General features: G+C 40.0%; 1 protein-coding gene across 1 annotated transcript in view; it reads right to left on the bottom strand.

Moving 5' to 3' along the window:
- Nucleotides 1–467: 467 nt before the first annotated feature.
- LOC138046012 (ankyrin-3-like) overlaps nucleotides 468–17475 on the bottom strand; it is a 36530-nt gene continuing 19522 nt past the window's right edge. Inside the window, exons 4-14 of the mRNA XM_068892702.1 lie at nucleotides 10304–10405; nucleotides 7647–7745; nucleotides 7384–7497; nucleotides 5235–5339; nucleotides 4569–4667; nucleotides 4379–4480; nucleotides 3537–3638; nucleotides 2369–2467; nucleotides 2094–2192; nucleotides 834–911; nucleotides 468–539 (exon numbers count right to left, since the gene is read on the bottom strand). Of these exons, the coding sequence (XP_068748803.1) occupies nucleotides 468–539; nucleotides 834–911; nucleotides 2094–2192; nucleotides 2369–2467; nucleotides 3537–3638; nucleotides 4379–4480; nucleotides 4569–4667; nucleotides 5235–5339; nucleotides 7384–7497; nucleotides 7647–7745; nucleotides 10304–10405 (1071 nt within the window). The remainder of the gene's footprint in view (nucleotides 540–833; nucleotides 912–2093; nucleotides 2193–2368; nucleotides 2468–3536; nucleotides 3639–4378; nucleotides 4481–4568; nucleotides 4668–5234; nucleotides 5340–7383; nucleotides 7498–7646; nucleotides 7746–10303; nucleotides 10406–17475) is intronic.

The raw sequence follows: 17475 nt of genomic DNA, 5'->3' as shown, positions 1-17475 counted from the left end.
ATTTCTCTTGGGACAATCTTCAACGTCCCAGGAGAAATTGAAAACAATGATTCTGCAAAATTTGGGGGTAAAAGAACAGTATTTATGGGATTTTGGTACAAGTAGAGAATGTATTTTTTCCAGACAATGACTCTTTCATTTTGGACTTTCAACTGTCAAGGCCTTTTTCGATATATTCAAATTCAGCTCTGAAAGAGACGTTTAGAGGACACAGACAAAAAGGAATGTGGATGGATATGTAAACATTTTTCACAGTCATTGTCAACGTGTTTCCTGTCCGTTATTTGTCCCCTTTTTTTCTTGCCCTCACTATCAGCTGAATATTTTCATATTTCGAAAATGGCACTATTCTGGTTAAATGGGGCGCGCCCTTAGGATTTAAGCTGATTGAAAAATTATCAAGAGCACTAAATACTCCGCTGATAGAAGTAACCTTCGATGCCTCTTAGCCGTGTCAGCTTTCCTCGTTATAGAAGCTTGAGTGTGTTTTTTAAGATTGCCAAACCTTGCTGCTGACATGAACTCGCCGTCTCACCATTCTACAGAAAACAAAACAACATTTTTAATAAACAATTCAACCGCTAAAATGTGTCCACACGGCGAATTCGTTGTTGCGCATGAAACGCTATTAATATCGAAAAAAAAGAAAACAAATAAAAGATTGTATTGATCAGAGATGATTCGGGTATGTTCGAAAAAAAATACGAAACGTTCCCGAACATAAGTCGAAACAACGACCTTCCGATAACCAGTAGCAGAGTATTAAGTTCTATATATATCTTACTATCACTCGCTGCGTTAACATCGTGGCCACCCGCTTCTTATATCAATACAGCCTCGGCGCGAACCTTGTCTCCATTCCTTTGATTCGTGCAGCGATGTGCAAGTCTGCGTTTCTCTTCTTCTTCCGCCTGAAGAATAAACACACCATGAAAGACCGTGTAGTTAAAAGTGGCGTCCCCTGAACACAAACCATTACAGGGGTGCTAGGGTCCTGGTGGAGAGCTTACGTTTTGGCATACTTCATGAGCTTTCCCTGAGATAACACTGAAACATTAAAATTACGAACAGGGTGGGTTGCAGGGGTGGCCGCAGTGGTGAGAGCACTCCTTGCCTCCCACCAATGTGGCCCGGATTCCGCTTCCCAGACTCGGCGTCATAATTTGGGTTGATTTTGTTTGGTTCTCCTACGTCTGCACCGAATACTCGAGATTTCTGCTATCTCCGGGTACTCCGGTTCCTTCCCCTCAAAAACCAACATTGTTGGACCATTTTCGACTTAAGTGGTTTGCATTAACTGTTAAGTTCAGTTTACAGTGTCCCCAATTAAGTGCTCCCCAGCGCTAAGAAACGACTAGACAGCATAAATAAAGTTCCTTTCCTTTCCTTTCCTTGGCCTTCAGGGAGGTGGGTAGGACGCTTTGGAGGAATACTCTACCTTAGCCCACCCTTTTGAGCTGACGTACATTGGGCCACCGTATCCTAATAATATCTTGCACGACTTGAGGCTTGGCAGTACTTCACAGGCAATGATGCAATGCGGTGTAACTGGTCCGTTAACGGGGTAAACAATTGACCATTGGTGAACGATACAATAAAATAGTTGATTATTAGTCCATGGACTTTGCACGGTAGCCGAGATAGCGGAGAAACCCGAAAGAAGCACTTCAAACACAAGAGTGCTGCAGAGAGAAAGCTAAAAACATCACCTAGTTTGTCTCGGCCTTTGTCCACAAGCCGTCGAGCACTTTTCTCTTAATCTGGCATGTTATAAATTTACTGTTGGTGCGACCGTCGAAATGTTGCTCGAAGCATGGTTAGGTCACAGTTTATTTAGGAAGTGAAAGATGCTCCCCGACAAGATTAGGTCGGCCCGAAACACGGGAACAACGTTCGCTACTCTTTTCGAGAAGTGAGTGTGTTCTTCAACGCCCCATAATATTTGGTTTCCAACAAAGGCTATGAGACGGGACCTCCGGTTTACAGTTCTTATCCGAGAAGACTTAGAAGTCACTTTTTTTTTTTTCACCGTTCTAGTTTCACCTAGTTTCTCTTTAAAGACCGTAAAACAATTATTGTGGAATGCGGCTCACCTTGGTTTTGGTGTCCACTGAAGCTCCTTTCGAGAGCAACGCTTTTACAACTCCGACGTGACCTTTTCTGGCGGCAGCGTGAAGACAAACTGCACCGTCCTGAAGATAAAAATACACAAACAAATCAACTAAGAACTTGAGGCTTAAGAACAGGCAACAAGTAAGCAATGAGACTCCGCATTGGTAATCTTGTGCCCTTACAATTCGGTTACGCCTCCCATTAGAATGTCCAGTGTGACTGAAAGTTGCCATAAAACAAAGACGAGGCTATTTACCTTGTTTGGCATGTGGAGGGGCACGCCCTTTTTTAAGAACACCAAAGCGGTGTCGGGATGTCCCGCTTGTGAAGCAATGTGCATCAGGGTACTGCCATCCTACAAATTTAAAAAGCAATCTTGTCAATTAAGTTTAAAGGAAAAGTAAATTCGTTGGTTACATCAACTCTGAAACTGGTATCAATGAAATCCTTCCCTCTGTCCTTAGGAGGTATAAGGGAGTTTAAGCAAGATCAACGGCAACGTCAAAATATGACTTAGCGCTACCCCGAGTATTTCTCGATTTTTCTGTACAATACGGGCGAACTATGCTGTAACTGGATGGGTGCGAACGGTTGTCGACAAAACCTAAAATTTGGTGATTTCACGTTGTTGTTTTGAGGAGAACGGCAAAGAAATGCACGGAAATTCGTGGCGCACGAGTATTTTTCCTCTTTTAACCCGGCAATAAGAGGGAGCTTCATCAACGACAACGGCGACGGTGACGAGAACGTCACAAATTTGCATATTTAGTGGGCAAAGACAATAGCTTTGCACGCCCTGCACGTGCGTTTTTCACTTTTGTCCATTTCTTCGCCGTCGTAAGCAAAACAACAACGTGAAATAGCCAAGTTTGAGGTTTTATGAAGAACGTTAGCACTTGGGGATAAATTTTTGTTTTCTCCCCTAAATTAAGCGCTGTTCCTGGACTGGCAAGAAGCGTTTTGAAGTAACGATGGAGAATGAGAGATTTATTGTTGTAGTCTTGCGTTGTAGTCCACAACGTTTATTGCAATGTAATAGTTTTCTAGAGGAAATCCACCCAATAACTTTATAAATGAATTTTGTCCAAGAGACCATGACTTGGAGCTTACAACTTCATTGTATTTGTGGAACGGCGTTTTTACAGACCGAGTTTATTTTTAGATTGATTTTTCCGCGAAAACGGGCCATTTTCGTTTTGATTTTGCCACTATCAGTCGCGCACGCGTGGTTGCCATAGTAACATAATCGGGTTGGACATTGTTCTAGAATCGACAACTCTTACGAGTCCCTCAACAGAAATAATTCAAAAAGAAAAAAATGTCAATTAACCCGGTTAGTCTGCGTGGGCTTTAGTAGAAATAGTTCCTCTGCCACTAGCTAAATTTCCCCTTTAATTAGGCAAAATCAGCGAAACAGCGCACACCTTTGTCCTCATATTCACGTTGGCTTTAAGCTTGTCCACCAAGAATTCGGCCACATTGGAGTGACCTCTCTCTGCTGCCAAGTGGAGCGGAGTACGGTCATTCTACAGAAACCAAAAAAGAAGGATCATGATATAAAATGATAGTTAGACCTTCTTTGCATTAAATCATCTTTTTTGGATTGTGAATTTCCTTTTTTTGTGTTAGCCATTTTTTCAGAAATCTTTGCCTGAAGAGAGAAGCATGTCATCATTTGGAAATTCACACACCCTAAAGCCTAAACGGTGGGAGGCGCGGTGGCCTCATGGTTAGTGCGCTCGACTCCGGATCGAGTGGTCCGGGTTCGGGACCTGGCAGGGGACATTGTGTTGTGTTCTTGGGCAAGACACTTTACTCTCACGGTGCCTCTCTCCACCCAGGTGTATAAATGGGTACCGGCGTAATGCTGGGGGTAACCCTGCGATGGACTAGCATCCCATCCAGGGGGGAGTACAAATACTCCTAGTCGCTTCATGCTACAGAAACCGGAGATAAGCGCCGGCCTGATGAGCCTTCTGGCTCGTAAGCGGAGACTTTACCTTTACCTAAAGCCTAAACGGCATATACAGTTTTCATATATTTCATGTCAGTACCTATAATCATCGCCCATTTGCAGCTTCATAGTTTTGTTGTTATATCGAAGTTCTATTACAGTTTGTTATATTCTCACTTGTCAATATTTAAGTCCTTAATTTATTTATTTACTTGTTTGTTTATTTATTTGTTATAAAACTGAGCGTCTCTTCCTCCGAAACATTAAAATATACAGTTCATATTCACTGTTTCCAACTAATTTACAACTCACGGCGTCAGCGATATTAGCATCAACTCGTGCCGTTTGAAGAAACTTTATCATAGTCTCGTCTCCTTCGTAGGCGGCAATATGGAGGGCAGTTTGTCCTTCGGCCTATAACAACAAAAAATGCATTGTGATTGAGTTATAGTATTTCCTTTAGTAATTTGTACTCAGCTGAAACAAGAACATTCGTAATTACGTTTTGCACATCGACCGGGCAGCCACACTCTACGAGGAGTTTTGCGATGTCAACATCCCTCTTTCTTACAGCCGCGTGTAATACAGTATCTTCACTGGGCTGTATCAAAAAGAAAAAAAAAGACATTGGTGTTAACGTTGTTGGCGATATCTCTGTATTGCTGCAACAAAACGTCCTATAGTAATTAAATAATTTGCTGACGTATTCAGCACATTCTTCTTGAAGGAATGGGCGTACGGTTTTGCGTTGCAATAAAAGTAGGGACTTTAAGCAACGAAGACGGCAACAGAAACGACAACACCACAAAGGAAGAACATTATCGGTTACAAAACTACAAATAATTGTGCTGCCCGTGCGGCACTGCGCTCGATTTCTAGCATTTATTGCATTAATAAAATGCAATATCAGTACTCTTGCTGGATAGCCAAGAGGTAACAAGGTTGTATTTATTTATTTATTTATTTAGTTAGTTAGTTAGTTAGTTAGTTAGTTAGTTAGTTAGTTAGTTAGTTAGTTAGTCACGACGTTCAGACGAGGACACCAAAGGAATATCTCAAAATGTTAAGCGCAGAACTGGCAGAGCACACGTTTTCTTCTCTCATTAAACCTCTTTTCTCGTGTCGTTCTCGATGGCGTTGAAGAACTCCACAATGATATGACACTCACCACGATATTGATCTTCACTTGTTGCTCGGCTTGGGTGCTCAACAGTTCTTTCACAACGTGTTGATTGCCAACCATGATCGCCAGAAACAGTGGCGTAGAACCATTCTGCAACAGAAGTAACACAATTCAACGGCCGCGTCAGTTATACGGGACAGTCGTTTGCCTCCATGTTTGCAAACATAAGAAAACCAGCCCAGTGGCTAGGACCGTTCAGTTGCCTTGAGATCAGGGGATCCCGGGTCCAAGACACGTTTTGAACACTGGTTGAATTTGTTCCTGGTAGTCCCTAGTTTGCCTCCGGCCAGTTGGGATTCTTATAACAGTTGTTGTTGAATGTTCTGTTCTGTCGTGATTGTGTTTCATTGGCCTTGAAAAACCCCTATGAGGAGTGGTCAATGGGCCATTTCCGAGTTCATGTCTGCCTCTTCTTCAAAGCGAGTCTAAGTGCGAAGTTTTTGTAATGGTAACTAGTTCTACTTTACATATGAATGAAAACTAATTTTCACGACAAAAACTTCGCACTTAGAATTAGACTCGCTTTGAAGAGGAGGCAGACATGAATATGTATGTATATATGTATGTATGATAGGTCTTTTCGTAATTTTTTCGTCTTGTTCACTTCGTACAATATGGGCAGCATATCCAATTACTTTAATAGTACGAAACGCCCTACTCTTCTCGAATAGTGTGTGGGTTCTTTAACGTCCCACAGAAATTAAACCCGAGGGTTATGAAACGGGACCTCCGACTTATAGTACTTATCCGAGAAGACTTGAAAGTCTAGCCATTCGCAGGTGTCGTTACAAAGACATCACTTTCTCCTCAGTTATTTAAAGATCCTGAGTGTTGGTCCGGTCGGAGTTGAGCGTGACAGCCCGGCGCTCAACCAACTGAGCCACCGGTGCGCGGTGTCTCGCGGAGCTCGCCGCCGATGGTCAAACTCTCTAATACGATCTCTAACGTTGGATAGGTACTGTGGGATAATAGACCTTACTGGATCATTGGATAATGAAATTCGAGAGTTTTGATTAGCTAAGCCATCATGGGTTATGAGCCATTATACCATGATCTACAAACACGGCAAGCACATGCGTGATTTTTTGGGCCTTTTTATTTTTATTGTAATCTTGGTTTCTATATTTTGGGGGCGTTTTTAATAAAACAATTATTCCACTCTCACCTGTAGGATATGAGATGATTATAGCCAACTCGGCGCTACGCGCCTCGTTGGCTATCTATCATCTCATATCTAACGCGCGCTCATGGAATAATTGTTAATTATTCATAAATGGAGGTCAATTTATAATTCTTTTGTCCAAGTGCAAAATAGTCTACCAAGCATCGATACCATACAGTGAATTGAAAAGAAATCTTGCTCTAAAATGAGGCTTGGTAGGCTAATTTGCACTTGCACAAAAGAACTTTAAATCTGACCGCCATTTATGAATGAGGTCTATAGATAGATTCCGTATCACGTTTACGCGAAACGAAAACGGAAAAAGTAACCACGTGACCTTGACTTTCCCGCCATTTTTCGCGTTTGCCAGTTGCCGTTTGTCGTTTCTACGCGAGAGGAGCCATTTTCGCGTTTGCTATAAATGTGGGATTTTCTTCTCGTTTTCCTTTACAAATTAAGTTGTTTGTGGAAAACTGAGAACACCAAACCATTTTCCAGTAAGTCAAACAAGGAAAAACTACGTTTCATGGTTGTAGATTGTTCATAACTGACTCCTTGTCGCAATTTCCTTCACGAACTCTCTGTTGACTCACTACACAGCTTCATCGGAACTCGCAAAATTTGACCGATGAGGATTTTCATTTTAATAGCATCTTATTTTCACAAACAATGTTTAAAAAGAGTTCGAGTTTCTTCCGAGTTGCCGTGGGTAACGCCGAAGCTAAAGTTGAAAAGTTTCACGTTTCACGTGATGTTAAATCTCTCTAATCACTCGAATTTAGTAACATCTATCCAATATTTCCATTTAGGCACTGATACATTCTGTATACAGGGAAACGCTTTTTTCCTTTGAAATAAACTACCTATTTTGCGAACTGGGAAATCTCTTCCAACAGGTAAAAACACAACTAAATTGGTAAACAAGATTAAAAGCCGTTTTTTAAAGAGCAGAAATTATTATTTAATAGTCACCTTATCAGTTGCGAGTTTAGGATCTTTCCCAGAAACCTTCAGTAGTGTTCTGACAATTTCCAATGCACCCGAAGGGCGGCTGCAGGCCATGTGCAGGGCAAGCTGCTCGTCGGGCTGATACAAGAACGGAACAATATATTATGGAGTGGAACGAGAAAAGAATCACTTCGAAAAAGTCACGGTAAAAGTAAAAATTGGAAAGAACCTCCAGCTATGTAGAGAGGCGTCTTTTAGAGAGAAAAATAACGCGCTATGATACTTACCCCTCCGGTAAGTGTGCCGTCCGCCTTTTTGGAGAGAAGAAGTTTGACAATCCCTTCGGAACCCGAGACAGCGGCATAATGAAGAGCGGATCGTCCCTCCTAAAAAAGGTAACATTCAAGACATAAGATAACCAATGATGGGAGGGGGGCATATGATACAGTGTTGATGTAGATGTTGGACCTGTTGTTTGAACTTTTAGAACGTTCACTCAGTAGGCTATAACGCAAAAACAAAATGAAGTATACCTTTCAAAATTAAAGTCTGCCTTTTTTGGACAATGGAGAAAACAGCGCGCGAAATAACCACTTTAATTTTCAAATCTTGACACGGCTTAAATTTAAGTAAAATTTGACTATGGCGGCTCGTGTTTTGTTCCTAATAGAATAATCCATTACTAAGGTTACGCCGTTTTGTGCTTTCCTTCAAACTATTAATCAGCGCATGCGCATATGTTCTAGTGCTTCGAACCGTGCGATATCAGTGACGAAATTTACTTGATTTTTATAAAGAATTGCCACCTCTAGGCCTTACCTTGGCAAAGATCCTGTAGACGTTTAACATGAAAAAAAGGTTTGATAGAATCCGACTTGGTCGCATAAACGAGAAAATACAAGGCTATTCGTTTGAAAATTACCTAGTCCTAATTAACAGAAAAAGAAAAAAGCTTTTGGCAAACATTTCTGTTTATATTTTATTCATTGGATGGCGGCTTCATTTTTGTTTTTAATCGGAAAGCAATGTTGAGTAGATTTTTAATATATTTGCGTTCAAAGGTAAGTCTTTGTTGGCAAAAAAAATCGCTAATTTATCTAAAAAATAAAGGTATGCTTTTTTGACAAGAAAAATTAACACAGTGGCACAAACTTGTATATTTTTAACAATGCTCGCTCAAAGGCTAGTTTAAAAAACTGAAGCCATAAAATTGATAACTCTAATTGTTAAAAATACAAAAACGAATTTATATCAAAATTGCGCAAAACAATGTAATTCAAGGGAGGAATTTAAAATGGACATTAAACTGAGTTTCAAAACTGCACCTAGACATATTTTTTTTTACCTTTCAAATATAGCAAAAACTAAAAAAATCCATATTCGTTTTAATTCGAAACAAATTTATATGAATTGGAAATTGTGTAAACAAGACGTTCCGGGATATTAAGCTAAACAGCGTCGGCAAGTGGTCTCAACAGCCTACAAACAAAACTCGTATACTTAAGAAAAGATAAAAAAAAACATTTCAAAGAATCTTTGATGTCAAACTCAACAACTGGATATATTTAGCAAGTATCCTTGTGTGCAAAGTGAAAAAGTGATGCGCTGCAAAAAGATATTTTTGTCTCGGATAAAGATTTCACCGGAAAAAGATGAAGTGATGAAAGTGAACTGAAGGTTATCGCAAACTCGATTGGCTTTAACGAGCAGCATATAAAATACTTAGGACAACGCACGGAAGTAAGCGAACTGTGGCTTTTTCGAAAAGATGAGCACTTCACATTCAGGAAAAACACCTGTTTCCACGAACAACAGTGTCAAACGATAGAAGAGTTTCTTTTGTTTCTTACGACGAAACCACTTTTAATTCTGTTCCTGTTGATAAGTCCGAGAACAAAAGAACCCTGGGCGTAAGAAAATTTGGTTTTCCTGCAACGACCGGAAAATAAATACTAGAAATATAAACGTTGGACGAGGTTATACTGCGAAAAAGAAATTACACTGCATTCAGTAATATGAAAAATTAATGCGGTGCCAACTCTTGAACCATGAAGTTGACCATTTAAGAATCAAGAAGGTTCGTAAAAACTTGGAAATTATTCAACGAAAGATGCTACGACTGCAGAGCCGTAGCCAGTATGGGGCAAACCGAGGCACTTGCGTCAGTCATTTTTTCGTGATTCTTTAAAATAAAGCGCGATTCCAGTGTTGGTTTTAAAATGCACTCATCATAAACACCTAAAATACCTACGAAGATGGATATTGCCTCATGCCGTCATAATTTTTTTTCTGGCTACGGTCCTGACGAGTGTTTTCAGTTTGATTGTAGAAGTCTTTTAGCACCAAAAAGCGTAGGTTTAGGAATAAGTTCTCAGCTGTGTTGATGTAACAATTTCAATTTTTGGCGTTTCAGTCTACAAGGACAGATCTTCAAACAAAGAAAGCGAGCAAACAAGAAGAAGCACAATTATTATTTATGAAATTCGAAGCAGGGAAAAATCTGGGTTGTTCAGTTCCTATTAAGAAGAAATTGGTTGGCTTTAGCTATACAAATCTGGTTACAATTGATAAAAACATAAATTCATGCAAATTCCGCGAAAACTACTGGAATTCTAAGCGAAAACGTCAAAAAAATAAATGTATTTTCGGCCGCTTATGGCGTTAATTTGCAAGTATATCTTAGAGAAACAACTTTCGAGGGTTAACAGCTCTTAAAAATACACATTATGCTGCGATGTAGCCGGACGGGTCTTGAACTTCCAAATAGGAAAAGCAAATTTGATGAAAAAACGGACCTTGGATTTTCGGTTACTTAGGTGAGTATGGCTTAACAACGTCAGCGCAAATGACATGGCCGTGCTGACAAATGTTGTGTAATTAAAGATTGGACAGCATATTTCGAAAAGCCAAGTTAAAAAGCAAGATGGTGCGACGAGATACTTGCCTTGTCACGGTCTGTAGTTACAGCTCCCAGTTCAAGTAGTTTTTCCACGATATTGTGCTTGTTGTCTCGGGCTGCAAGCATCAAGGGTGTCAGTCCGTTGTCCTGTAACGCAAAAAATGGATAAATTGTGGAATAAGAATAGTTTAATTTTAAAAAGCCTGGAAAATAATCTTACAATAACCGTTTCTGCTGCGCTACGAAAGCCAAGAGAAGAAGCAACAAGGCGCATCTCCGGTTCAGAACAGGCCATCTTGTAGTACGGGAAGAAAGGCAATGATTTAATGGTAGACAGTAATGAGATTTTTTGCTAAACAATCAAAAAGTCAGCACAGTTGGCAGTTCTATTCACAATGCCAATCCATACACATGATTTTGGTTCTATTCAGAAAACAGTTGGGGTCTCAGCCAGTTAAGAAATACAAAGAAATTTCTTCTGATTTTTGATAAGACCTGGTGGCCAATTTTTTTCGAAAAATGATTTTAGTGCCTGTGGTCTTGATTTTTCCTTTTCGAAGGCTTCATGCATTATTTGAAAGCACATCACCTACAAATGACGAACTATTAAGAGACCAGCTGCATTCTTGGTTCGACAGTGTCGAACCAAGAATTCTATCAAAGAGTATTTTTCCGAATCAATGAAAATTATATCAATTAAAAATCAACCTTACTAGCTGATAAAAACGTCATTAACTGCAATAAAACTCCATTTCGGGTCAAAAGAGTCAAAGAGCTCTTAAAAAGGCTTGTTTTATAAATTGTAATAAAAAAAACTGATGGCAGGCAAATTATAACTTGCTGGAAAAGGGAAGTCAAAAACACTGTAGGTTGCACGATAAAAAGAGAAAATATTAGGCATGAGCTAGAACAACTTTCGGCCACTGCGAGTTAGCACGGATACCTCAGAGAAAAAAATGATAGTCCATTTTCGAAACATCAATATTCAATTTGATAGTGAGGCTGAAAGGACAAAAACAATAAAAACAAGTTGGAATGAATGTATCGACACATCATCTACTTTCCTTTGTCTTCGTCTTCTATACCTCTCTTTCAAGCTGAATTTTAATATATCGAAAGTGGCCTATTTAATAATAGCAATAACAACAACGATAAGACAACAACAACAATAATAATAATAATAACTGATAAGAAGAAGAAGAAGAAGAAGAATAGTGCTGAAATTACAAAAATACTTTAAATCGCTTCACACGATCTTACAAAGCGTGATTTTTAATGACTAAACATCGAAATTATCTTTCGAAACTTGTATGATTATATCCTCGTTTAAAACATCAAAGAGATAAAAAGCAGAAAGAGGGCTTCGCTGTGCCTGTTTTCACGGTACAAGGGCTTAAACTTTCAATTTCAATAAAAAGAGTCTTTCGTCACTACGCGATCGCGTAACAGTAAATTAATCTTGGGCGCGTTTTTATTTTAAAAGCAAGAGGCCATCATGACATTATTGATAATACTTCCACATTACTTCGATCTCTGCCAGTGAAATATCCATATTGTTTCGTCCAAGGCTGTTCAGATGTTGATCTACTGCGGACCAATCTCCTTTCGCAGACAACTCTAAAATCCGGTTTAAAATTTCCCATCTTAAGACAGAAGGATGTGTCTTGGTATCATATAACAGCTTCGATCCTCTGCGGGCTTGTGAAGGAATTACCGGCGCCTCTGGCCCCGGACTAGGAGGCCGCAAAGATGGCCTTCGGCTTGTTGTGCTAGCATCCGGTCCGCCATTCGGCATTGTACCAGAAGGTGTGCGGCAAAAGACACAACCTCACCGAACGCGAGGAGGAAGTTTTAAACAACCTTCGAGTTGAAATTTTGCCTCTAGGAACTGAAGATCTTAGTCCTCTTGATCAGAATTTTCTTATTTAAACGGCGACTCCTCGGAGCATGCCATTATTTCACACAAACCCATACAGTTACGCCTTTTTTGATCGGATAGATGATTAACTCTAAAAGCACATACACAAACGCAACAATCTAATGCGCATGTGTCTCAGTATCGCCATCGATCCTTCAAGTAAAGCCTCACGGCTTAAATCTTTGCCGGTCAAACTCAACACATTACAAAATACGAGCAGATCACTCAGAGGGAAAAAAAATATCAATGCTCCAATTATAATCAATAAAAAATGGATGTAAATACAGCTATACTTCCAAAAAGTATTTTTGTAGTAATTATTTTGCAGGAAGTCATTCGCGGTTAGAACTAAATACAATTAAACGGTGTGTTTGTTTGCCCTCGTTGGGCATTTCCGATTGTATTTGCATAAAAAAGGATACCACGGTCTAAACGACATTTCAGATCATTTTGAATGTGACACGGTTTTACCTCCAATAAGATGTTTGATGAGGCTGTCCGCTTTCATTGTCTTCGAGTTTCCTCGAAACAGGTGCGCACATTTCAGACGTGACACAAATGAGGCGTTAATAGTCGCTTATGATTAATTCATGAACTTTAAGGAAAATTCACCTCATTTTTTAAATAAAGCCCTCGTATATACTTAAAGGGGCATCTTGAATCCTTTGATTTGCTCTAATTTCCACACTTAAAAGGCATTTTAAGTCGCTGCGAAAAGAGTCTCTTCAGCGGAGACATTCAAACTCCGACACGTTTGTTCAGTTCTGTAGATGGTAAACTTTTCCGCTTCGGGCCCCAATTAACCCTACAACGGCGTTCACTGTTAAGGTTTTCTAAGAGAAGACTAGAAATTGAAAACAACGTAGGGTTAAGTGGTTACCCCCGAATACTACACAGTGCGTCAAAAAATGGCAGCAAATGGGAAGGCGTCTTGCTTCAGTAATTAGGGAGCTTACGAAACGACGACGCCAACGGCAACAACGAAGCTACAAAACAATAGGTTTAGTGAGCAAAAACAATGGCTCTGCACGCTCTGCACGTGCGTTTTACATTTTGGTACATTTCTTTGCCGTCATCTCCTAAATGACGACGTGAAATGACCAAATTCAAGGTTCTGTGGAGGACGTTAGCACATGACGATGAATTTTCAGTTCTCTCTCTACGCTTCCAACCCACTCATACCAGTTTTATTCCTCACCAGTTACTACACATTTTTAACGCGAAACGACATGAAATAGTTTCGCAGTGATATAAATAACGCGAACTCGTATTTTTAAATGAAGTCGTCTCGTTTCGTAAGCTCCCAATTGTTGTTGTAACACGTGAATGCTCTCCAGTGAATTGAGCCTTTTCAAATTTTCAAATTTTTTTCTCATACGACAGTGTATGATAAACGCTTTCTCTGTTATTGAGCCGAAAACGCCCTTTTTAACTTTCTCTGGAGGACTGACTTAAGTACATACAGTGAAGATGAAAGGACAGATCGAGAAGCATCGAATCATTGATCGGAATGTTTACAGCTAATGACAAAAGACATCGAGAAGCATCGAATCATTGATCAGATTTTTCACAGCCAATGACATCACAGGTTGACGGAAAGACGACAAATAACACCACGCGTCTGCTCACGAATCATGTCGACAACTGGAACACGGAATCTCGAAGCGAATGATCATTGCAGCTATGGAGGTAGTTTAAGCAGCTCCAAAGAAAGACGAATAATGAGAATGAACTGGGCTAGAAGTCATGACTGTGTGTTTCCGCGGTACGATTGCGCTGCGCTCTGGGACTGAGATACATGTACCAAGCAATAGAGGAGAAGCATGGTCAATTGCGAATTCGTTTTTTATCCCGTAAAAAGTGTAATGGAGTGAATACATTAAAGACATACATTGGAAATGTGATACAGAAACAAATCTATAAGTGATCTAAAATCCTCGCACATTAGGGCCGTTTATACGAGAGAAAATAAGCCGCGGCTAACTCTGGCCGCGGCTTACGTAAGCCGCGAAAGGAACTATTTATACGAGTATAAACTCCCCGGCCAGGATAAGCCGCGGCTTGAGAAAGCCGTGAACGTAGATTTTGTCCCATTTATACGGGGTGTTCGCGGCTTACGTAAGCCGCGGCCAGAGTTAGCCGCGGCTTATTTTCTCTCGTATAAACGGCCCTATTGTGAGCCAGTGTAACTCGAGCAGTTACGAAAAAGCCTGGGAAAATCAGGATTGAACGAGACCGGCAAACAAATGACCATGGGGTCGTTGCTGCACAGTTCTCTACCACTGAGCTATCAATAATAATAATAATAATAATAATAATTATTATTATTATTATTATTATTATTATTACTATTATTATTATTATTATTATTATTATTATTATTATTATTAATCATAAACGCATTACAATTAGATTACAAATTGAAATTTAAAACTACCAATGCATCTTAAAAATTAAGACCTAAAATCCTATAACAAATTTGTGAATTGAACTTGGAAGTTCAACTGCGAGTTCCTTTTATTCCTATGAGTTAAGAGTGTGATACAGAATATTTGAAAGTCACATATTCGAGCAGGTTGGCGAAACCGCTGGATCAATATCATCGACAAGAATCCTTCAAATTTTTTTTTTGCGGTTGGAGCAACAACACTACTTTTCAAATTTATTTGGCATGTTCTGGGATAGACTTCAGTTGAGCGTGAAACCAACTTCAAGAGGCACAACTGACGTACGTCGAAATTGAGAAATGCTGAATGGTGAACAAATAAAGCTAATACAAGATCTATTGTTTATGTCATGAAATGTAATTGGCTCAACAGAGAGTCCGCTGGACTGTCATGGAGGAGGTCGAGGAACCAAACTAAAAGCGTGTGGTGTTTGCAATTTCAATTACAAATTGTAAGACTTTCAAGTCTCTTCAGATTATGATGAACTTTATTTCAGTGACAAGTATTCTAGCGCTGGGGCTGCACTAATTATAAGAACTCAACATAAACAACAACAACAAGTTTAATCAACAGCGGGAAAGGCAAAGACAACTTGAGACCCGCAGGTAGCTAACAAGGTAATCGAGGCGATACTGGGGATATTATACATAGAAATCAAATCAATTTAAGTCCAATCAAACCAAACGATGGTTTTCAGGTGAGGTAAAAACCGAAGTAAGAGATAAAAATCTCTCGGAGTAGAGAAGAGAACCTGCAAACCCAATCCACATACGACGCCGAATCTGGGAATTGAACCCGAGCCGCACTTGTGGGAATCGAGTGCCTCACAGCGCCCTGTTAAACAACCCACACACTTGTCGTGACGAGTAGAGCATGGAGGTAACGGAGAGGTGGCTAGAATGGTTGGCTTGGATGAAATTGCTGCAAGGGGTTCTGCATGCGCAAAGAAAACCACAAAGACCAAACAATGCCAGAATCTGAGTGCTGGAGCTTTTACTGAGAGGGACCTAGAAGCCATGGCAACGATGTTGTAACGTGCTGGAAGCAACGCCTCTTGGGCCTGTACTGGCTGGAACACTAACTCAAAAGTCTTACATTCATTTATTTTAGTAGGAATAAATAACATTTGCTGAATGTTGACGACTTCTGAGGAGGGTTGAAATTTACTATTATCTTTCTAGAACGGGCTCATCAGCGAGAAAAGTCCTTTAAAACCCCCTAAAAGAGACCTGAAAGAAGTAAATTAAAGAACCAAAAAGAAACTCGACTTCTTCAAAATAAGCGAAGTTCTCGTATCTTTTCCAAGCAGTCCTCCCCGCCCCATTCAGCCTCCTTTTTAGGCTCGGTTCATTCCTTCCCTCCGTTGAACCGAGCCTAAAAACGGCTGCGAAGATGGCTACGCCCCATTTGGCAGCAGTCTGCCAAAGTAAGTTCTAAACAGAGTTAACTGAATAGAGTGTAATGTGAAGTGCTAGATTTAAATCCCATATGAACCATGTGAGCGTTAGCCCTACAGATGGAAATGGGCCCACACAAAACTCTGACCAGGGTGGGAATTGAACCCACGACCTTCGGGTTAGATCTCCGCGGAGATCTAACCCGAAGGTCGTGGGTTCAATTCCCACCCTGGTCAGAGTTTTGTGTGGGCCCATTTCCATCTTTAGGGCTAACGCTCACATGGTTCATATGGGATTTAAATCTAGCACTTCACATTACACTCTATTCAGTTAACTCTGTTTAAAATATAAGTGCTACACGGCCAACGTTTGTATAAACGTAACCTTTCAAAGTAAGTTCTGTTTATGAGAATAAAGATCATTAAATGCCAATAAGATCTTTCTATTCTCGGACAAGCCGGTCTCTTAACATCCACATACAACACAGCAACAAATATCTAATCGGTTAGGGTTAGGGTTAGTATTCACATTTCCTTTAATTAAATCTCTAATTGTATAGCTGGCAGTCAAACCGCAATTGTTAGCAAAGCTATTATTCTTTAATTCTTTAAAACTTTCCAATTAAAGATTAATTTAGATAGTTTCAGATAGGGTTTTCCTTAAATTTTGAATTACAGTTTGTCTAAGCCAATCAAATTCCAGAAGATACAGTAAGTAATAGAAATTAGCCGATCAGCATAAAGCATAGCGTCAGCGCTGTTGTCTTTTTTTGTAGTAGTTGACAACGGCGGAGTTTAGCCACAGAGATTTGCCAAATTTTTCCATTTCTCAGGACTTTTTCAGCGATATCAATGATCGCAAATGAGAGATTTCTTACGTTGCCAGAATAAGAGCTTGTCAACCTGAGAGGCAAAAACTAAAACTAAAACACCTCGAAGAGTACAAAAACTTGGCTGAATGTTTTCAGAGTGGAAGGTGCAGCGTAACGAAGCAAGAATTTCAAAGTTGGAAGATATTTCTCGTCATGATCAAGATGAAGTTCTTTGCCGTTTTTTCGCTGAAATTAGAAAAAAGGCCGGTCACGAATACGAACCAGAAAGTTTGGCTGTCATACAGTGCTCGTTGGACCGTCATTTAAAAAACTGTGGCAGAAACTACAGTCTTTTGCGAGATCGTGAATTTGCAAATTCAAGGCAACATCTTGAGGCGAGCGCAGGGTTACGGGAAGCGAAAAAAATTCCTCTCGTGCTTTAAGCGAAGCCGGCGAAGAATTCCTCTGGAGTTCAGCTGGACTGAGCAAAGACCCAATTACAACTGACTAGCTATATAGCAGGACTACGTGCTTGTCCAATTTGGAAATAACTGGATTAAAAAAATTCCTCGGACTTCCAAATCGTTGTCCTCAGAATTTTTCTCATCCAGTTATTTCCAAATTGGATAGCATATAGTCCTATT

Source organism: Montipora capricornis, chromosome 4 (assembly GCF_036669925.1).
Source record: "Montipora capricornis isolate CH-2021 chromosome 4, ASM3666992v2, whole genome shotgun sequence".
NCBI classification, from domain to species: Eukaryota; Metazoa; Cnidaria; class Anthozoa; order Scleractinia; family Acroporidae; genus Montipora; species Montipora capricornis.
This window is presented reverse-complemented; position numbering and strand designations above follow the sequence as displayed.